The sequence below is a fragment of the Megalops cyprinoides genome, chromosome 12 (genome assembly GCF_013368585.1).
Source record: "Megalops cyprinoides isolate fMegCyp1 chromosome 12, fMegCyp1.pri, whole genome shotgun sequence".
In the NCBI taxonomy this organism is placed as follows: Eukaryota; Metazoa; Chordata; class Actinopteri; order Elopiformes; family Megalopidae; genus Megalops; species Megalops cyprinoides.
In genome coordinates, this window is record NC_050594.1 from 31,491,466 (window position 1) to 31,511,174 (window position 19,709).

The 19,709-nt window shown below is 48.5% G+C and overlaps 1 protein-coding gene across 1 annotated transcript in view; it reads right to left on the minus strand.

Moving 5' to 3' along the window:
• The window catches only part of ttll5 (tubulin tyrosine ligase-like family, member 5), a 77,047-nt gene that overhangs the window by 33,574 nt on the left and 23,764 nt on the right, over window positions 1-19,709 (minus strand). Inside the window, exons 16-28 of the mRNA XM_036541500.1 lie at window positions 19,381-19,422; window positions 17,756-17,857; window positions 17,453-17,544; window positions 14,801-14,863; window positions 14,351-14,383; window positions 14,103-14,263; window positions 13,521-13,818; window positions 11,670-11,787; window positions 10,003-10,149; window positions 8,816-8,910; window positions 8,471-8,616; window positions 5,689-6,171; window positions 3,758-3,948 (exon numbers count right to left, since the gene is read on the minus strand). Of these exons, the coding sequence (XP_036397393.1) occupies window positions 3,758-3,948; window positions 5,689-6,171; window positions 8,471-8,616; window positions 8,816-8,910; window positions 10,003-10,149; window positions 11,670-11,787; window positions 13,521-13,818; window positions 14,103-14,263; window positions 14,351-14,383; window positions 14,801-14,863; window positions 17,453-17,544; window positions 17,756-17,857; window positions 19,381-19,422 (1,971 nt within the window). The remainder of the gene's footprint in view (window positions 1-3,757; window positions 3,949-5,688; window positions 6,172-8,470; window positions 8,617-8,815; window positions 8,911-10,002; window positions 10,150-11,669; window positions 11,788-13,520; window positions 13,819-14,102; window positions 14,264-14,350; window positions 14,384-14,800; window positions 14,864-17,452; window positions 17,545-17,755; window positions 17,858-19,380; window positions 19,423-19,709) is intronic.

The window sequence follows — 19,709 nt, forward strand, 5'->3', positions numbered from 1 at the left end:
ACGACGCGGTCGGACTCCCTCCCTCTCTCGTTCGGGTGGTCGGTTTAAGCCAACGCCTACGCTCTGCTCCACTCTAACGCCTACTTTGAGCTGGTGTTCGGCCGAGTTTTGGCCAGGCCCGGCCCATCGGCAGGGATCAGAATGTACCGCTGGTGTTATTGCTGTGTGCATTCCCCGCATAGCTGCAGAGCTCGGGTAATGCCGAGCGGTGACAGTCGGCCGCCTGTGTCGGCGAGGCGGGCCCCGCGCCGCCGGTGCCAGCGAGAGGAAATGACTTTCATTAAGGGATTACGCTCCCTGCTGCGAGCGCGCGTGCCAGCAAGGGCTGCGAAAATAAAGAAATATATCAACCCGTGAATATTGATACGTTCATTTAGCGCAGTGGTAAGAAGCAGGGCTCATAACCAAAAGGCTGCTGGTTCGATTCCCCGCTGGGGCACCGCTGCTGTATGCTCGGGCAAGTTATTTATCCCAGGATTGCCTTGGTCAACATCCTGCTCTATAAATGGATAACATGTAAAAATTGTAAGTTATGTAAGTCGCTCTGGATAAGAGTGACTGCTAAGAGTGTCTGACTAATGTAATGAAAATAAAGCAGACACGATCTTACACCTTCTGTTCCTGCATTACCTGAGGTGGGGGTTGAACAAGTGCAACAAGGCATACTAATCTGGTGTTGCAGTGCCAGGCTGACACAGGTAAGAAGAGGCGGAGAGCCTGCAGCTCTGTCTGAGGTCTTTCCGTTGAATCCCACCCACCCCGAAGCAGTATGCATGTGATCTGTAGTCTTTAGAGGAAGGTGTCAGGGCGGTGCTGGCTGGAATCAAAAGTAACAACACAATCTGGCCTTTTTATCATGCAGGGGCTCTGCTAGCTACGGTTTCACAGTGATTTGCAATGCCTTGCGAAACCCCGAAACAATACCAACTGGAACCGCTGGGACAAAAGAATACTTCTTTTTTTTTTTCAATGAATTTACTGGCTAAACATGTGATGGTCAAAATATCCCTGAAAATCTGGATGTGATTGCGCACTGGAGAGAAACGCGATCCTGGAAACCTCGGTGAGGTCATCAGCGGTCGCACAGCGGTCGCGCTCCTGATACGGACCATCCTACGGGTCCAACGAGCGATCCAGGGCCTTTTCGATCTGGGTCCAATCCAAACACAAAAAAGGTCAAACATCTAAATTTCCCCTTATATTTAAACAAAACATAAAACTCTGTGAGGGTGGGGGGGTGGACGTATATGGCTAGGATTAACCATCTGTGGGAATTACAGCGAACACCTTACAGTATGTAACAGAATACGGTACAGCACAGAGGAAACCATAAACCCCAGCAGTCTGTGTGGTCTGGTGCCATCCAAAGGCTCAGACAAAAAAAAAAAAAAAAGGCGGGAGGGGTGAAAGGGAGGGAGAGGGTGGGAGGCCGGCGCGCTTCCCACAGCACACAGCGAGCGTGGGGAGAGAGAGCTCTCCCTCTGACTCAGGGAGGGCTCCTCGTTCCCTCGCTCAGTGCCAATTCACCACATTCTTTCATTTATAAGCATCAATTACCACACACACAAGAAAAAAACCCGCTGCCTGTTAAATATCAACACAAAGCACTCCCCTGTGGGGCGTCTGATAATGAGACCGCACACGGCGCTTCACCTTTCAGCCGCCACACAACCACCCCCCCAACCCCCGCCAAACGCTCTGCCCCCCACCCCCACCCGATGCACCAGCTCCAGGCTGCCTCTGACCGACCTCATCGCTGAAGCTCTCTGTTGGGCTCCTCTGTTTCTGTAACATGTCTCAATGCTTAACTGTGTCTTATGTCACTGGGTTCAACTCAACAAAACTAACCACTGAATTGGTGCTGGTTTGCTCTGTGCCTGTGAAAAATCTCACATTTTAACTATTCTGGACCTTGCGGACACTGTAACAAATCTCACCGATTAGGCTCTGTTCGATCATGCTGTCGCTGTATCAAATCTCACCGATTAGGCTCTGTTGGATCAGACTGTCACTGTAACAAATCTCACCGATGAGGCTTTTTTGAATCCTGCTGTCACTTGACCAGTCTCACCGATGAGGCAGTGCTGGGTGCTGCTGCCACTGTGAGAAATCCCCCCACTGAAGCACACCCACAGCTGGGTCCTGATGCCACGGTGGGCACTTACTTTCTTAGAACGGTTACCAATTAGGAGCTAATCCAGTAGCATCTGGTTTCTTTTGCTTTCACACTGATTCGCTGTAATAGGAGATGGACTACAGCAGAGATGAAAGGCAGAGTGATAAGAGCTTTCGTTAGCGAGAGTATGATAATGCCTGTTATGGCACTAAACCAGGCTGCTAAACCCGGTCCTCCTCTGTGGGTAGTCTGACACTAGACCAGATCAGCGGTTTGTACTCTCTGCTTTTACACCTAAACTATGAGCCACACCAAGTGGATCAGTGGGAAAGGCACATGTGACAAATCTCACAGATGAAGCACTGCAAGTGTGAATGCTTACTGTGACAAACCTCACAGATGAAGCACTGAAATTTTACACTCAGTGCAAAAAATCTCACCAATAAAGAACATTAAATTACAAATCCCCGCTGGGACGAATCTCAGCAATACAAGCACTGCAAGACTACACTCTTTTGATGAATCTCACAAACCTCACAGAAGGTCACCACTCATTGAAAGTTTATGCTCTCACTGCAACAAATCTCAGGGATAAAGCACAGCAAGACTACACTCTCAGAAGAGTTCAGTTCACAGAAGAAGTTCAGATTAGCCCCCTGGAGATGGGAAAGACACAGCGCGCTGTAAAACGCAGCCAGGCGACTACTGAGGGGCCAGGCCAGCAGGAAGAAGTGCCGTCCACATTCTGAGGCATTTCCTCAACAAGCTTTTTCCCTGATGGCTTTAGTCCTGACCATCTGTGGAGATGGCGAGGAGTCAACAACAGGCTGACAACAGAATAAGGGGGAGGAGTGGGTGAACCAGACAAAGATTTATTAGACAATATACATTATATACAAAAAAATCATAAAGAACAAAAACATAAGGGCAGTCGTCGCCAAATGCTTTCCACACACGTGCAGCCTCTATCTGGGCCTTATCTCTCCAACAGCCTCTCCCTGAATGAACACTCAGGGGGACCCCCCCTCCCCAAACTGTACCACTTCCAAACTACGTGTGCAAAAACTATTAAGAGAATATTTATTTTGTCTTATTCTGTCTAAACATTCACTACGGACACTACAATTTCACTGTTATAATCAAATGACGCATGGCAGGTGAGCTGGATTCACACTGATGGAAGTGGGAACAGTGTTCAAAATGGAAATGAAACATAAAACACCTACAAACATAACACCACTACTTAGACTGAACGCATTATATGTGAGGCATTATATTATATATTATATGTGTATTGTCTATTGCCAATTGTTTCTTTGGGCCTTACAACATCCATTGTCTTTCAATGAAACTCATCTGAACAATGGACACTGACACATGATCCAGGTTAGCCCCATGTCAGACTGCATACTCTCTGATTCCACAGAGTAAGAGCAGGGCTTTTCAGGGGGCAGGACGGCACGGTGTGGCCCACCCTTCCTGCGCATGAACCCCAAAGAAACGCTGGATGGGAGAGTGTGAGATAATTCCTGGAATGACAGGCTGGGAAATCCAGTCCTCTTGTCACTGGTCAGTTTATGTCAATAAAAGCAGTGGAATGGGTCAGACAGGAGAGGGGCGGGGCTAACTGGCGGTACTCACATGCTGTGTGAGGAGGCTGATGTGGCTGGAGGTAGAGTACTGGCGGGCGGCCTGCTTCTCCGCTAGCTTCTGGAGGGCAGAAACGATGGCTTGCTGGTTGGAGCTTCCCTGCGGCAGGAGAGCATCCAGGTCCTTGAACGTCCCTGCTGAACCAGGCCTGGACCGACTGGGGCTGGCCTTTCGGGAGGCTGCTGGGGAAAGGAGGGGGATGAGGGAGTCAGCCACAGAGAGCTGGTGGACCATGCACCCCTTTCATGTGCTGGTGACTCACCGCTTTTGTGGTCCCATTGAGTACAGTGGCGCCAGGGGTTTGACACTAATTAACACAAACCAACAGAGCACCTAAGCATATTTAAGTCCTGTTTGCCTGCTCTCAGCCAAAGATGGATGACAGGAATTCACCGAAACCACCGCTTAATCAAATGGGATTAGCCGTAATCTAGGTCTGTGAAATAAACATATGTTATTTACGGGCTGATAGAAATATTTTCATGAAGTCTTCATTAAAAGGACCGAGGCCATAGGTCAAAGTTCACTTTATTCGAGACAAAGTACAAAGTGTTTCTGCTGTAGAGACCAACCCAATGCATTTAAATGACCATAATTATTCTGTTTATATTAATTTGAATTCGGGATATCTACCTCGGTTCCAGACATTTTAGAAATACTTCTTCACTATGTTTTCAGAATTTTGGCCAGAGATATAATCTTGTAGTCAAAACTGTGAGTTGTTGAGCTTCATGTTTTGACACACCAACAATTTCTGTATTGTTCTATTTTTCGTTCTAATTAGGGTAATACAGTAACTGTCAACTGCAGTAACTCTCCCACAATTCTGAAACAAAAGCCGAGTAAAAATACAAATTTGATCTTGAAAATACACCAAACACACGGGTTCACCAACATGGCAGCTAATCAGCCTATTTTGGCTGGAACACCAGCCACTTATGGACAGGAGTAGAAGACCGCACACTTGTCCATTAGTAAAACCACATGCAGAGAGAAAAAAAAATACTTCCAAATATAATGCAAAAGCGATGCTAAACCAGGCTAAATGAGAAACTGAAAACTACCTTCATATCTTCTTATCAACATGAGGAATAGGCTGAAGAGTGTACACAGTGTGGTAATCTTACATCTACTCTTTGGACAGAACTAAATCACTCCAAGCCCTAAGCAGTCTCAGATTCACATGTGGTCCCTCTGAAACAGGGCAACAACAGATGGTACTGTACCAGCTTGTCCACAGAAGTACTTACAAGAAAGGGAACAGTGAACTGTACATAATCCCTGCATCTTGAGGCGAGTTATACGTCATTTTACATCTGGTTGTCAAAGACCTGGAGTAGGTCTGACTGCAAAGCAGTGAGCCATGCCTTGTGCCGTGCATTCCAAACACTCACAGCCGTTTACACACACACCGCTGCAGCTTGATCCATGACAGCTTTTGTGATGGAAGGTTATCAAATGCATTATGCACACAGGAAAAACAAAGGACGCTTCTGAGTGCAGACATGGCCACGTCAGAAAATGAACTTCCTGTGCTGATGCCAGACTGTACAGTACTGCTGTACGGTACTGTTGTTTTATACTCAATCACCCACAGCTTGTAAAAACTGGGAATGGCGCTAAATGCTGGGATCAATTAATCAATCAATCAATCAATCAAGTTTTATTTGTTATAGTGCATTTTTAAAATCAAGATTGTCACAAAGTGCTGTGTATAGTGCATTTTCCAGAGGGAATCAAACGACCAGAAAATGCAGGCTGCTTGGGAAAAACCGGAAAATTATTCCCTGACCCCAGGAAAAGGCTGAGACTACTGGAAAGTGATAAGGGAAAAGATGGATAACTGGAAAAGATAACACTGGTTCATCTCAGCACTTCATACGAACAGCTCCGCACTATAGGCGGCGATTGGCGAGCGTTACCCTGTCGCGCAGAGACCGGCCGGGTGAGCCTCTGGCTGTAGATCTGCACCGCGCTCGGGATGGAGGACGGGGCCGCGGAGGCGGGCAGCACCGGGGCGCAGGGCCGCCCTCTCTGCACGGGCTCCTGGGTGGCCTGGGAGGACGCCAGGGGGACGGGGCCAGGGCACGCGGTGGCCCAGGTCGTGCATGGCAGCAGAGAGGGGGCGGAGGTGTGGGGCGGTGGGACAGGCAGGGCGGGGGGCGTGGGCTGACCCGGGGGCAGGGGTTTGGGCTGGAGCTGGAGCTGGAGCGGGGGCGAGCTGTGCTGCAGGTAAATGTGGGAGCAGTCTAAGGGGACGGGGTAGGCAGAGGAGTGCTGGGAGGAGGGCACGGCGGGGACCTGGGGCTGGGGCACGGCGGGGACCTGGGGCTGGGCCGCAGCGGGTCTGACGGGCCAAGGCGGGGGCTCCGGGGCGCTGGACTCCTCCTTCGCCGCAGGGACAGCTGTTCAGTGTAGAAGATAAGCAAACCCGCCGTTATCGCAAGTGTCAGTAATTCCAAAAGTCTTACGCATAGAATTAGTCTCCCACCACCACCCCCCCCTACCCCTACCACCCCACAACTCCTCCATTGTTTAAGTTGGGAAAGCATAAGAAGACAAACTCCATTCCAAACACATCCCCATCCAGGCTGGAAATCAAAAACACAAGGACGTTTTAAGGCTGGGAGAAAGGGAGAAAGGGAGAAAGGGAAAGGGGGGGGGGGGCTTTCGTTTCGCAAAGCTGTGACACTGCACGCACACCTTCCACGCAATCCTGTTTCATCATCGCCTCGAGCGGCTCCCACTGCAGGAAAACTTAAAAACAACTTTAGGTCACTCGGTTTAATAGCATCAGTAATAATAACAGATGTTGCTGGCGCGGCCTCGCAGCCAAGCTGCCATTTGTTTGAAAGCTGACTGGGAGTAACCTTGTCCGCACACTCTGGGGCAGGGGCGTGGGCGTGCGGCTTCAGCCAGGACGCAGCCGTACGAGCGGGCTGGCGGGAGGAGAAGCTGCGGCTGCTTTCCTGCATTTCACCTCCACGTCAAATACACCGCACGTCTGTCCAGGAAATCCCACTACTGTCACCACTCTGAGATGTTCAAAGCACATATAAAATACAGCACCAGTTTATCTGACATGAAAATAAAGGGAGGGGCTTACGTTGTGTTTGGGCGTTACATTACAATTTATTTGCTTAGCAGACACCCTTACCAAGGGCAGCTTGCATTGCTTACATTTATTTTAGTGAAGCAATTCAGGTTAAGTACCCTGTTCAATGGTACAGTTGCAATGTCTCACTTAGGAATCAAGCCTGCAAACCCTTGGGTACAAGCCCAGTTCCTTAACCACCAAAGCACACTACTACTCCACAAATGAAATCCAATCAGGCTTTTAAATATGAAGGTCTATAGCCGTCGGTAACCACTGTTTTCAATGAAATGAACATAAATCTGAATCTGCTTGCCTGATTTTATTTACACTTGACTTCAGAGAAAACTGTTCACACACAAGCTGCTTTACACGTATGTTTGATAAGCCTGGGATTTTCGAATGCTTCCCTGCAAAAACATTTGCTGGCTGTTCTGTTAAATCAATCTGCACGGCAACTTCCACTGCGATACTTCTTGCTGAGAGCTTTGTATACAGAGCCTCTGCTTTCTGTAGTGGAACTTGGAATACATTTCCCTCACTGCAAAACAACAAGACTGAGCGCAGTCGTCTTTTAATATTCCATTGATAAAATACTTCAAACTGTAGTATGAATGAAAAGACTGCTTGTAGTGTTTTACATGATACAACCAAAAGGAATCGCACGGTAATATCGAACCGTGGTTCAGGCTGACGTTAAACCAGACTTTAGGCTAGATTGAAATTGGGAATATATGTATGGCCGGCTAAAAAGGAAGGAAGCAAATCACGAACAATTTAAATTTATTATTTTTTCATGTATTTACAAGAAATCCTATAAGGTGTGACTCTTAGGACTCCCTGTATAAATGCTATTCAACAGGTGTGAAGTCACAGTGATGTGTGGACGGCTTGGAGGGCCGAGACTATAGCGGAACAGGCCGTGGAGAACAAAAAAAAGAACAAAATTCATGACTGGACCGCTTTCAAGTCCGAGAACGCGAATCACGGAGTAGATTTATACCAAACGTGAAATGCTGCGGTCTCGTGGAACTAATAAAACTCACATGGACCGAGCGCAGCGCTAGAGCTCCGCTCGGCGCGGAGGTCAGGATCGCGGGGACCGCGGAGGTGCGGCGTTCACCCGCCGCCGTCGTGGAAACAAAGGCAGCGGGGCGAGACCCTACCGACGGTGACGAAGCGCACCGCGGGAACATGAAAAGCACCGAGCACGGCCCAGTAAACCGGTGACTGCATCACTGCGTTGCATTGCCAGTGCACATCTGCGCGAGGCAGAGGGAACCCAAACCGGCGAGGGGGACACGCCTCAAACGCTCCTGCCAGAAACGTTCGAGAAACGGTATCGCTTAATGAGGAGAGAGCGGGGGGAAAACAAGCTGGAAGCAAAAGACGCCACGTGCATAAACAAACAACCAACATGTGTTCTTCAATTATTTGTGACCAAAATTTCCTGAGAACATTATTTATGCTGTAGAGTGTTCCACGGATAATTACAGCCTCGGTTAACAGTTCTCCCTACGCAGTGGGGGGGGGCAGTGTGACCCGGTGCTCTTTGCTGACGTCAGCATTATTCAGGTCAATTTTGGGGAAGCCGGCCCATTCGCACTCACCCCTCTGGCTGTGGGACCCGCCCGGTTCACCCGAGCTTTTACAGCTGCTGTCAGTTTTGGCCCTCCTGCACCCCGTCCCCAGGAAGACGCTGGCCGACTTGTTTTTGTGCGTGTAGAATGTCAGGACTTCCTCCAGATCGCTTTCACTGAGCAAGAAGCAGAGAGGGGGAAAAAAAATACCATCAAGTGACAGCTTCATTTCATGTGTTAACTACATTAACTGCGTTCATGGGATGGCTGCTGGCGTGGGGTGTCTGTTTGAAGTGTTGCGCTTAATTGGTGCAAAGCCTGAAGCACAGGTACCTTGTAGATTTATATGGAGAGGGAAAGGGCTGGCTCGCTAACCTGGCCTCAGCGACAAACTCCTGGAAAACATCTGGGTTGACGCAGTGCTCTTCTTCTTTGAGCTTTTCCATTTTCTTGACCATCTGCTCCGTCTCCTGGGAAGGGAGAAACAAGTTGAAAGAGGCCGGGGTTATTCTCCAGCCGCGGCCTGGTCCAGCTGGAAGCCTCCGCAGAGGACATAAAAGGGAGCTAAAGATGCGCGGAAAGGGCCCCTTCGGAACCTGCGCTCCCAAAAAGCCCTGCTTGAGGTAAGGTGCCACCAGCTCCTGCCTCAGATTAGCAGCTCCCTGGTGAAAGCACAGCCTTCATTACTTCAAGCTTGTGCTGGTGAAAATTCAGTTTTCTGAGGTTGACATCATCTGCTCATATTTACAAATATCCACCTCACATGAATGATCACACGCTCAAAAATAGCTTATAGATTTTTTTTTTCCCCTCTTTTTATAAAACTGTATTTTTTGGAATCGTCAACCGTACATTAGGCTTGTTTCGCAGCATCTGCCACTGCATTCGGTCTGGAGCGAATGCTGTCCCCCCCAGTGCACTCACACCAGCCAATAACTATTTTTCCCCCTCACTAAAAGTCGCACAGCACACTCCAGCGGAGTGGGCGGTCACTGAAGGACAAGCGCTGCTGCAGTGATGTCACACGAGCGGCTGGCGGGGAGGCGCCCGATGAATCGCGGGGTGCCCGAGAGCAGCGGGAGGAGGAAACCCTGGCCGACCTACCCCACCCCTATCCCCTGCAGGACGGGGCCGATTCGCCCTGCCGCTGTGGGCTTCCAGTCGCCGTCGGCAAATGGCACAGCTGGGAACGAACCCGGGGCCGTGGAGCTCGGCTTCCTTCAAAGCAAATGCCTCAACCACTGAGCTACTCAAGACCCTGACAGCTTATCAATTAGGATGGGGATGGCAACTTTTAACCTGCATAAGAGCCATACGCTATAAAGGATAGTAACACTGATGCAGATAATGTGTCACACATGTACTGTATGTGATAACATAGTTACAAAGTGGCATGATATGAATAACAGAGCAGGGAGGACAGCTGGGGGGGTGCAGTCACCATGCTGTAACGGTGACCCAGATAAGCTGTCGTACCTGTCTGTGGTAACTTGGTTACACAGTGGCATAATGCGAATAACAGCATAGGGAAGGACAGGGAGGACAGCTGCGGGTGCGAGCACCTTGTTGTAGCAGTGGAGGAACTCCCCCAGCTGGTGGGAGAGGATGCGGCGCCGGTCGGGCAGCGGCAGGCGGCGGCTGGGCAGCACCATCCTCAGGTCCTGCTGCAGGTTGCTGGCCGCTCGCTTCAGAAAGCGGATCACCAGCTCCTGCAGGGGGCAGAGTGAACACTCAGGGCCTGGGCTCCACACGCACAGCACTAACCAGGAGCAATGACACCATTCAGACAACCTCTGTGTTCAGCCCTTGTTTGCTGGCTTTAAACACCCCTCACCCAAACTGAAATCACATGTATTATAATATACTGAGAAATCCGTTGCGCAACACACAGGTATGTTGGGAATACAATTAAAACATATGAATATGGAGCAGAAATATGTTGCAATATAGAAAAACTAATGATTCAATTTAAATATATTTACTGTGCCAAAAATATATTTTCTCAAATATGCTGTCAATATATAATTTTTTTGTACCACTACCCATTTAGAGTAGCACTCCCCGCAAACCGGAATATGTTTCTTACCTTTAAAACGGTTGTGAGAGGTTTCCAGGTGTTGTCCAATCCTCAGAGGAAGCCAGAATCAGGCGCAGGTGAACAACGCCAGCCTCTCAAATGGTGCCAGTGGATCAGTGCTGTTCAATGGAAGTTAAAGCAGTGCAGCTGCTTTCAGGCATAAGTGACCAAGTAAATAACTCCTGGTAAACTTAATTTCAAATCAACCACCGTTCCTCTGTAGACAAGTCCTTTTCACCTCTGGCTACGTCGGAGCATATTTGGAGGGGGCGTTTTTAGCACTGAGGAGAAAAACAATTCATTGTTTTTTGTTTTTGTCTTTTTTTCCCTCTCTCACTCCCAAACCAAGACTAAACGTTTCTATGGATACCTATGCATTGGCCTGTTTACAACCTCGCTAAAAACCATTGCGCTTGTGAGTAATCTGCATATGGACAGACTCAAAAAGGATAGGTCTGTATAGAGGCTGGTTGGTCGATTTGAAATGAAATTTGCCAGAAAATATTTACTTGGCCACGTTTGCCTTAAACCAGCTCGACTGCTGTTACTTCCATTGGACAACACTGAGCCACTGGCACCAAGCAAGAGACTGAAATTGTTTACATACCTCAGATTTTGGCCTCCTCCCAGCGACAGACAACACCTGGAATTCTCCCTGGACTATTTTCAAAGCAAGGAAAAGATGATTAAATTATCGTTTTTGGGTGCAGCGCCCCTTTAAATTCTTACAGGTCGGCATACAGCGCTCTCAGTACGGCGAAAAATTCCTGCTATTCGAAACGGAGAGACTTTCCAAGTGAAACACTCCTGAATTCAAACCTCGGTTTCCATAATGGTCATATCACAGCAAGACATGTTGTTATGATTTAATGCTCTCCATAAGGCCGAGAGATAATGTTTGTCATTCCAACGCAACCAGAACACGATTTCCGATCTCACCAGCGCAAACACAAGCACGTACTCATGCGATTTTCCTTTCGACACAGCCACATATGTTTAATGCTTCATACGTTTTTATGCGCTTCCAAAGTGGCGGGGATGAGTAACATGCTGTGAACAATGCGAGAGGAAAATGAATGAAGATAACAGAAAAAGAGGGGTCTGTTTTCTCTATCCATTAGTTCCAGAGAACACTTTGATTTAAACGGTTACCATTTGGTCATCGTCTTTCTCTGGCCAGGCTGAGCTGCTGTTTCCCCTGCTCTCTGCCAGCAGTCTCATCTGAACTCGCTGAAGGTAGGAGGAGAACGCCATGCGTGCCTGTACTTTACTGAGGACAGAAGGAAGGAGGGAGTGAGACAGGAAGGAGAGGGAGAGCGGGAGGGAAGGAGGAGAGTAAGGAAAGGAGAAAGGGAAAAGGGGGAGAGGGAGGGAGAGGAGAAAGGGAGAACGGGAGGACAGTAGAAGGAGAGCGAGGGAAAGGGGAAGAGGTGGGGAGAAAAGAAGGGAGAGGAGAGAGGGAGAAAGGTAGGAGAGTGGGAGGAGAGGGGGGAAAGGGGGAGAGGTAGGGAGAGAGAAAGAGAGAGAGAGGGAGGAAAAGAGCAAGAACAAGGAGGAAATGGGGAGAAGTGGGGAGAGGGACAAAGGGTAAGAGAAGGAGAGAGAAGGCGGGGGGGGGTGGTAAGAGAGAGAAATATTTGACAAGTAAAGAAGGAGAAAACAATGAGGACAGAATGCAAATTTAGAGAGAATGACAGTGTGACAGATTAAGTGAATGAGGAGAGAGGGACAGACAAGGTGTAGAGATGGGGATACGATACAGAATCAGCGACTCTGAAACGGTCCACGTCTGAACCTCCACGTTAATACAGAAACATTGCGAGCCACTGACACACCATACCATTGGAGACAGCACACTTAGACACACAGCTATAATTGTGGTCCGGAGCATAACTTCCTTGTGAGTACTCCATGATTAGTCGTGCATCAGTACATTCCATTCATTTTCGCATTACATACAATATGGAAGCACGTCCAAGGAGATTAAGGACTGGTCTCACATCCCCGGGATAGAGGTTACCCCTGGAAAGCTATCCCTTCATACCAGAGAATACAAAATTGCAGCTGTCAGTTAGCTCATCTGAGACCCAAAAAAAAGAAAGAAAAAAAAGCAGAACATTTTGCTATGATGCACACGCTGTTTGGCATCTTGCAGAAGACTGAAAAACATTCAGGTATATATCAGTTTCAGATGGAGTGTAAGATTAGAGAGACCCGTCCCTTGGCAGTGCAGGAATGACGGATTGTTTTCATGTCCCGAATGAACCTGGAAGGGATAATGCCAGCACAATGTAGTGGAAAAAAAAATGTTTTGAAAAAGCTGTCAAACACAAACAATGATATACTGTGCTATAATTGCCCAGGTCCTTCCATAGCCCTGGCAAGTAGCGAGGAATTTCTACAGACTCAGACTTGTTATTATAATTCCCCCCCCCCTCCAATTACAATTTCAGACGCATTTTAAAAAATCAATAGGAGACTGGAGCCTTTGTTAAGGCTCCGACAGGAGTATGTAATATTCATTAATGTCACAGTGAAAAAAAAAAAAGCCCACATACTTTCGTAGGTTTGTTACAAAACAAAGGGTAGCAGGACTACTTTCAAGTCCCTCCAAAAATCCCAACCAAAACAAAGAAAAGACAGCCTGACTCCTACAATTAACAGGGCCAATTACAGACGTCTCTACAACGGGATTCAAGGTTAACACACGGGATTCGCTGGCTCCGAAAAGGCCCACTTCCTCTGAATTCCTCCACTTTGTAAATTAGGTTTACATCAAGGAGGCACTTTACTGTCCAAGAGGCGAATAACTTTGGTGGATAAACACATACTTGAGTATGAAAAGGGGCCAGTTTTAGCCCTTGATGCTGGGGCTTTGGGCTGATGGATTGTGAGACTCCCCTGTAGAAGTCCGGGCCCGACGCTGCCAAGGAAGCAAGTGAGGGATTGCTGTGGGAGCGGAGCGGCCTAGCGGAGAGGCCGGAGCCTGGGGCTGGCACTGACCTGAGGTCCCAGCCCTGCTGCAGGATGTGGAGGAGGTTGACTTTGGGTTTGGGCTGCGGTGGGGAGGCAGGCCCATGTGAGGCTGCTCTCTGCTGGGCCCCTCCGCAGAGCCCGTCACGCAGAGCGTCAGTCTCCGCCTGCACTTCAGCGGGCTTTTTCTCTGGAGGAGGAGGAGGAGGAAGAGGAATGGTTTTCCCCTCCTCCTGCTCCTCCTCATCTTCTTCCTCATCCCCCTCCTCCTCTTCCCCACTTTCCTCATCGCCAGTGCTCTCCGCAGGGGGGGCGCTGTGTCCTTTGGCTGAGGAAAGAAAGACATTTCAAGACAAAATCCCAAATCCTCTTTGTTCCCAGTATGACATTTTTATGGAGAGCTTTCACACCTTGAAGTCTAATATTCAAGCAAATCCATTCAGACTCAGGGAGGGATTTTAAAGCTATCACCGAGTCTGACGCGAGAGCGAAAAAGTGTTTCTGGAAACTTCTGCCTTGTTCCTTCAGCCAAACAGAACTGGCCACAAAGCTGTGCTCAGTCAACTGGGCCAAGATACCCCCCCGCACCCCCTACGCCCCCCCAAAGCGTACCCCCTCTCCTCTTTCCGAGAGCGGCGCGCCCGGCGAGCTGGTGTCGCCTGCGCCTCCGCGCCTCCAGGGACAGCAGCTTCCGCTCGTACTGGATCACATGACGCCGGGCCTCCGAGTGGGAGCCGTCCACCTGCAGCAGCACGTCCCCATTCAGCCCATTCCTGTGGGGGGGGCGACACACACAGGCCGTCACGCTGTGCAGGTGAGGGAGGGGGGGGGGGGGGGGGGGGGAGAGGGACAGCACGTACCGTGACCTCAGGGTCGCAGCTGCCTTTCCCAACCTGAGGTACAAAAGACAAAAAAATAAATTATCAAACTAGAGCCAAATTGGAAATAAGCTCCTAGGTATGTTGTGCAATGCTGAGAATATATACAGTATATGTAAACTTGGCCTCACAGGCAAGTGCTCCGTGCCTGAATCCCGTGTAATTGGATGAGAATAGCTTCAGTTTTCTTGAGAAAGAAAACGTTTGATTTTATTTCCAAATACATTTTCTCTGGAACTGGACCGTTAAAGAAGCCTCAAATCCTGTGCCACGCTGCCACATAGCCACTCCACTCCAGCACAACTCAACACTCATAAAAACAAAGACACAAACCTAACCACGTGTGACTTACTCACTTACACTATCGCTTTTTAACAAAACACATTATTTGCGAAACTCATGAATTAAACAAATCGGCAGCGAAACTCTTACCTCTCCGGGAAAAGTCTGGTAGCTAACATGCAGTTCATGGACGTTTTGTATTCCAGATATCCACTGTACAAAAGAGACATAAATCAGATAAGAGTGATGAACACAGTGTAGGGTGTTGAGTTTCAGCTGCTGCTATCTGACTTCCTCCTGTCAGAGAGGAGGATGCATGGGCTGCGCTGGAGGGGATCTGACTGCTTCACAGGGATACCCTGGTGGCAGACGCTCTCATGTGTCCCGGCTCTGTCCAAGAACATGGCGTAACGCACCATGCAGCTAAATCCCCAATGCAAACAGAACTATAAAGCTAATCAACCAGCAAATCCCTCATCAGGCCCGTGGCGTGCTTAGCACACAAACTGATTTCCCCTCGGAGTGCACTTCGCAAAATCTTGCACAATCACGCGGGGTTTTCTGCCTCGCTAGCAAATAAAGATAAATGCTTTCATCATTACGAAGGCAACAAGGCCCCTTTCTTGTTGTGCCCAAATAAAAAAAAAAAAAAAAAAAAAAAATCAGCGATTATAAAGCCTATTCATGACGATACAATAGCTGTCCACACTCCACCAGATTCAGCAGAGGATTTGAGGGACACATCATCGCCCTGTTTGTAAAGTTAGCCGCATTGTGCAAGGCGACTGTTCTCCTGCCGCATCTTCAGAGACAGATAATCCACCTCATAGTTCCTCAAGTGATCAGTTCCACTGTTATATACAGACTACAGCACACTTTCTGATCCAGACTGATCCACGAATTGGCTATGACACACTGAAGGGGGGCTCCACTCCCCTCTCCCAGAACTCGTCAGTCCCTTTCTCTTTCTCACCCCAACTAATATTTGGGTGGGGAAAGCCTCTGATTGAGACTGATCCCAGATCTGTGATGTGGGGAAAGCCTTTCGCCTAGATCAATCCCAGATCTGCGAGACGGAAAGGATCTCTCACCTAGACTGATCAGAGATCTGCGACGTGGGGACGACCCCTCAGACAGATTGATCCCCGTTCTGTGAAGTGGTAAGAATCTAACAGAGGGACTGTTCCCAGCTCTGTGAGTTGGGGACAACCTCTCAGACAGACTGATCCCATATCTGTGAGGTGAGGAAGACATCTCTCACTTATGCTGATCCCTGAGAAACCTGACCACGCTGCACAGTACCAATAACGAAGACTTAAAAAAACACTCTTTGCACATATATAAAACAACCACAACATTAACAAAAAAAAGAATGTAATGTAAGGTAATAAACAGGTGACTCATATGTATATTGTGGTATTTAGCTTTGCATGTTGCACGCAATTTTAAGCAAGTGTGGACTAGCGTGCTGCTCACAATCTCTGGAACACAGAGCGAAGCCGGGACCAGGCCGTGTTGCCTGGCAAGAATATCCAAAACCGTAAATCGCAGATCCTCAGACGGCAGGGGTCTCCGGGGCATTGCTTTGTGTGCCCATGCGTGCGTGTTATTCACATGTCAACCTACACGGCTGGCGCAGGGACGTCTGCAGCAATAACTGAAACGCAGGGCAGCCCTGCACGAACGTGTGTGCTGGGGAGCCAGCAGCTTGGAGCCAAGTGTAAATAATAATGAACACAGTTATGATAAGTGCTAAGAAATGTACAAATGTAAATACAGAAACACTTCAACATTTTAAACTGCTTGGACAAGTTTGGCCGTTTCATGGGAACTTTCTGCTCCTTTGATCTTCTAACGCATGCGCACACACTGAGCACTGGCTGTTCAAGCACAAGCTGCCTTCAACAGCTTAACACAATGCTGTTTTGTAAAAGAGGACATTATTGCATATTTCTCCCTTGTAGGAGCATATGCCCAATACTTCTCAGTGAGCTTAATTTGCCTGACTGGTGCACTGCCATAGTCACATGGTAAAACCACAGTACCTGTAGGCGCAAGTTCTCTCAGTCTGCCTGCTTTCCTGAGCTGCTGCATTAACTAGCTATTCATGTTCTTCCAGCTAGTTAACCTTACCAAGAAGATGGGCTTTTTATATATAATATATACCGTATGTGTCTGTAAAATTGCAAAATTATAATAAAATAAAAACATTAGATAACCTGAAATTGCCATCTATGTATACAAAAAACCTGTCCAAACACAGAAGCAGTGAGTGATGTAATTGTTCTAAACAGTAATATAAAACAGATCATAATCACGACCCTGTCTGTTGCTCATCAACACCCAAATTTAGGCGAGGACCCACAATTTGAGCAGCTCTGTTAAAGAACAGGGATTTCCACTATACTATTCCTCTTGGCTGACCGGACACAGTTTTTCATGGCAGAAGGCTAATGGTGAAAAGGAACTCCTATACTGACATTTGGATTGCAACTTCAGCATCTGTTTGTGATGTCACCACATGGCTTTACAAGCTACAATGTGAGGCAAACTTTGTCTTTTGCCTTACCATTAGTACCAGTTCTTTGCTGTAGTTTACCTGTAGCTCCTTAATATATACAATCTTCTGTACAACTTTTAGGTGAGAACTAATTTTTAAGTGTCGCCACCCCACTCTCAGTTACACAGAGGTTTTTCATGAATACCTGCCCTGGTTCTACTAATCCCAGGTCTATAGGGTGAGGATGAAATCGCTCATGTGTACTGATCCCAGATCAGTGTGGTGGGGAAAATCTCTCTTACCTGTACAGTTCCCAAGTCTGTGCGGTGGGAAAAATGCGAATGAACCCTCCTCGTCTCTCATGCTCCTCTTTTATCCGCCTCAGAACCTTCAGCTTGGTGCACATGCATTCAGAGGGAGACAATCACGCAAGACACAACATCTTACAACACTGCTCTATAACCACATCAGCATGGGTGAATCTGGCATTCAAACCCAGAGCCCTCCAGTTACAAGTACAGGGTGTGAACCACACTCTTTCCCTCTCCCCCTGTGTGCCCACAGATAAATGTTCATGTTAATCCAAACCGGGTCGCTGTGGTTACCTCCTCTGCGGTCAGGCCGAGGGTGCTATCTCCTTGCTTTGCTCCTTGTTTCTCCTTCAGCCCGTTTGCGTCTGCGTCGCTGGCTGACATGGGTCGCGGGGCCTGAGGGAGGAACAGCGTGAATCCCGCAGTTTCACTGCTGTCCGTTCCACACGCTAATAACGAGATACTCTAAGCGCTCAACCCACAGCGATTGGCGGTTCTCTCAAGGTCTACAAAATCGAATGAAATCTTTGCGCCATTCCGTTGGACGGGCTGAGCCTGAGCCTTTTTTGAGAAGCAGAGAGACGTTGCGCGGCCAATCAAATCCGCCGGACTGTGGCTGGGTGAGAGCCACCTCGCGTTCAGAAACCCAAACACGCTGCGGCTTAATCAGGCCAATTACTTCCTGGATCGTTCCGCGCACGGCGTTGCCGGCCACCCAGAACACGGAGGCGGGACGGGGTGGTGGTGGGGGGGGGGGGGGGGGGGGGGTGGGGGGTTAGGGCTTTTCAGCTGCGTCAGCACAAAAACGGCAAGAGTCCAGCAGTTAAATGTAGGTGCTCCTATTTTTCAGCTACATGAGTAATCTCCCCCTGGAGAAACATAGAACATTTAAAGCCCCCCTGAAAGGAAGAAAAAAACCCTGCTGACAAAGAAAGACACGTTTTATACCTCCGCTGGCACCGCGGCTCTCCCCCCTGCGACATACATCGCCGCGGATGATTGACGACCCAGACAGGGCAGTTTGAGCGAGGGCCAGGACGCAGGGCGCAACCCCAGCGCCTTGCCTATAGGTTTTGTCATCTAAATAGCGGGCAGATTATGTTTAATTTGTCTGCCTGGTTAAAGGGATACCGCGGCAGCCGGAGACTAGCGGCTCCTAATCCTTTGTAATGATCCTAATGGTCCTAATCAAAGCACAGGAACTGCAGATGGGTTACTCATGGGCCTCCGGGCTGACACACTGGGACCCTCAGACAGGAACAGTTTATACCAGGGGCTGTTACACGTATGCTACTACTACTGCAGACCAGCTTTGTTTAATATTGCTCGTGTCCCTCACCCCGAAAGGCTGCAATGTTCCCTAGTTTTAATTTTAATTGTTGCTGTCTTCCAGTCCGTTAACTACTTCAAGGTGTATGAGGCTTTACATAGAGGTACTGCACAAAAGAGCCAGACAGCTATAGAGGCAAGGACTGTACCTCTCCCAGGACAGGACTGCCTGCCCCTGTATTTTGAGACTGTAATATTTCCAATCATTTGTTTTCAATCAACACAAATGAGTGTTTCTGCTGGGGGTGTCACTGTAATATACTTCCATCAACACCTTGTACTAGGGCATTTGCTGTATTGCACCGCCATCAACTCACTGCACCCGAAACACATTAAATTGCATCCACTTAGCCGCCTGTTTTACAAAGGGTGACTTACAAAGCTAACAGTTTAGTTTAGTTGAGTTACGAGACCTGCTCTTTACCACTACACCACGCTGCTGCTCTTGAAGTCCCAAAAAGGAGACAGAACACAGCTCTGACTTCCTTACCTGTGATGAGATGCACAGGGTTTGAGAGGCATGGAGAGGGAAGAGAGGGAAAAGAGAGACCATGTGATCGAGTTTCAGGCAAAAGGGCACACCCACTTACCCCTCTGGTGCTGGTGGTGCTCGGCTGCACAGACGAAGGGCGCTAAGAAGCAGAGTTTCGAGGGACAAAGAGAGGAACGTCAGCCACTAACAGCACCTCACCAGGAACAGGACACACACACGCGCACACACAGACGCTAACTTGCCAACATACAAACATAAAGGCACACACTAACATCACCTACACAGACTGACTAAAACATAGGTAAGCACTTACGCACAAAAACACAAGACATTCACATATTCAAAAGCAGACAGAGATGGACAATCTTATTACAGTATACATTCAGTCATTTGCCAGACGCCCTTATCCACAGCTACTTACAAAAG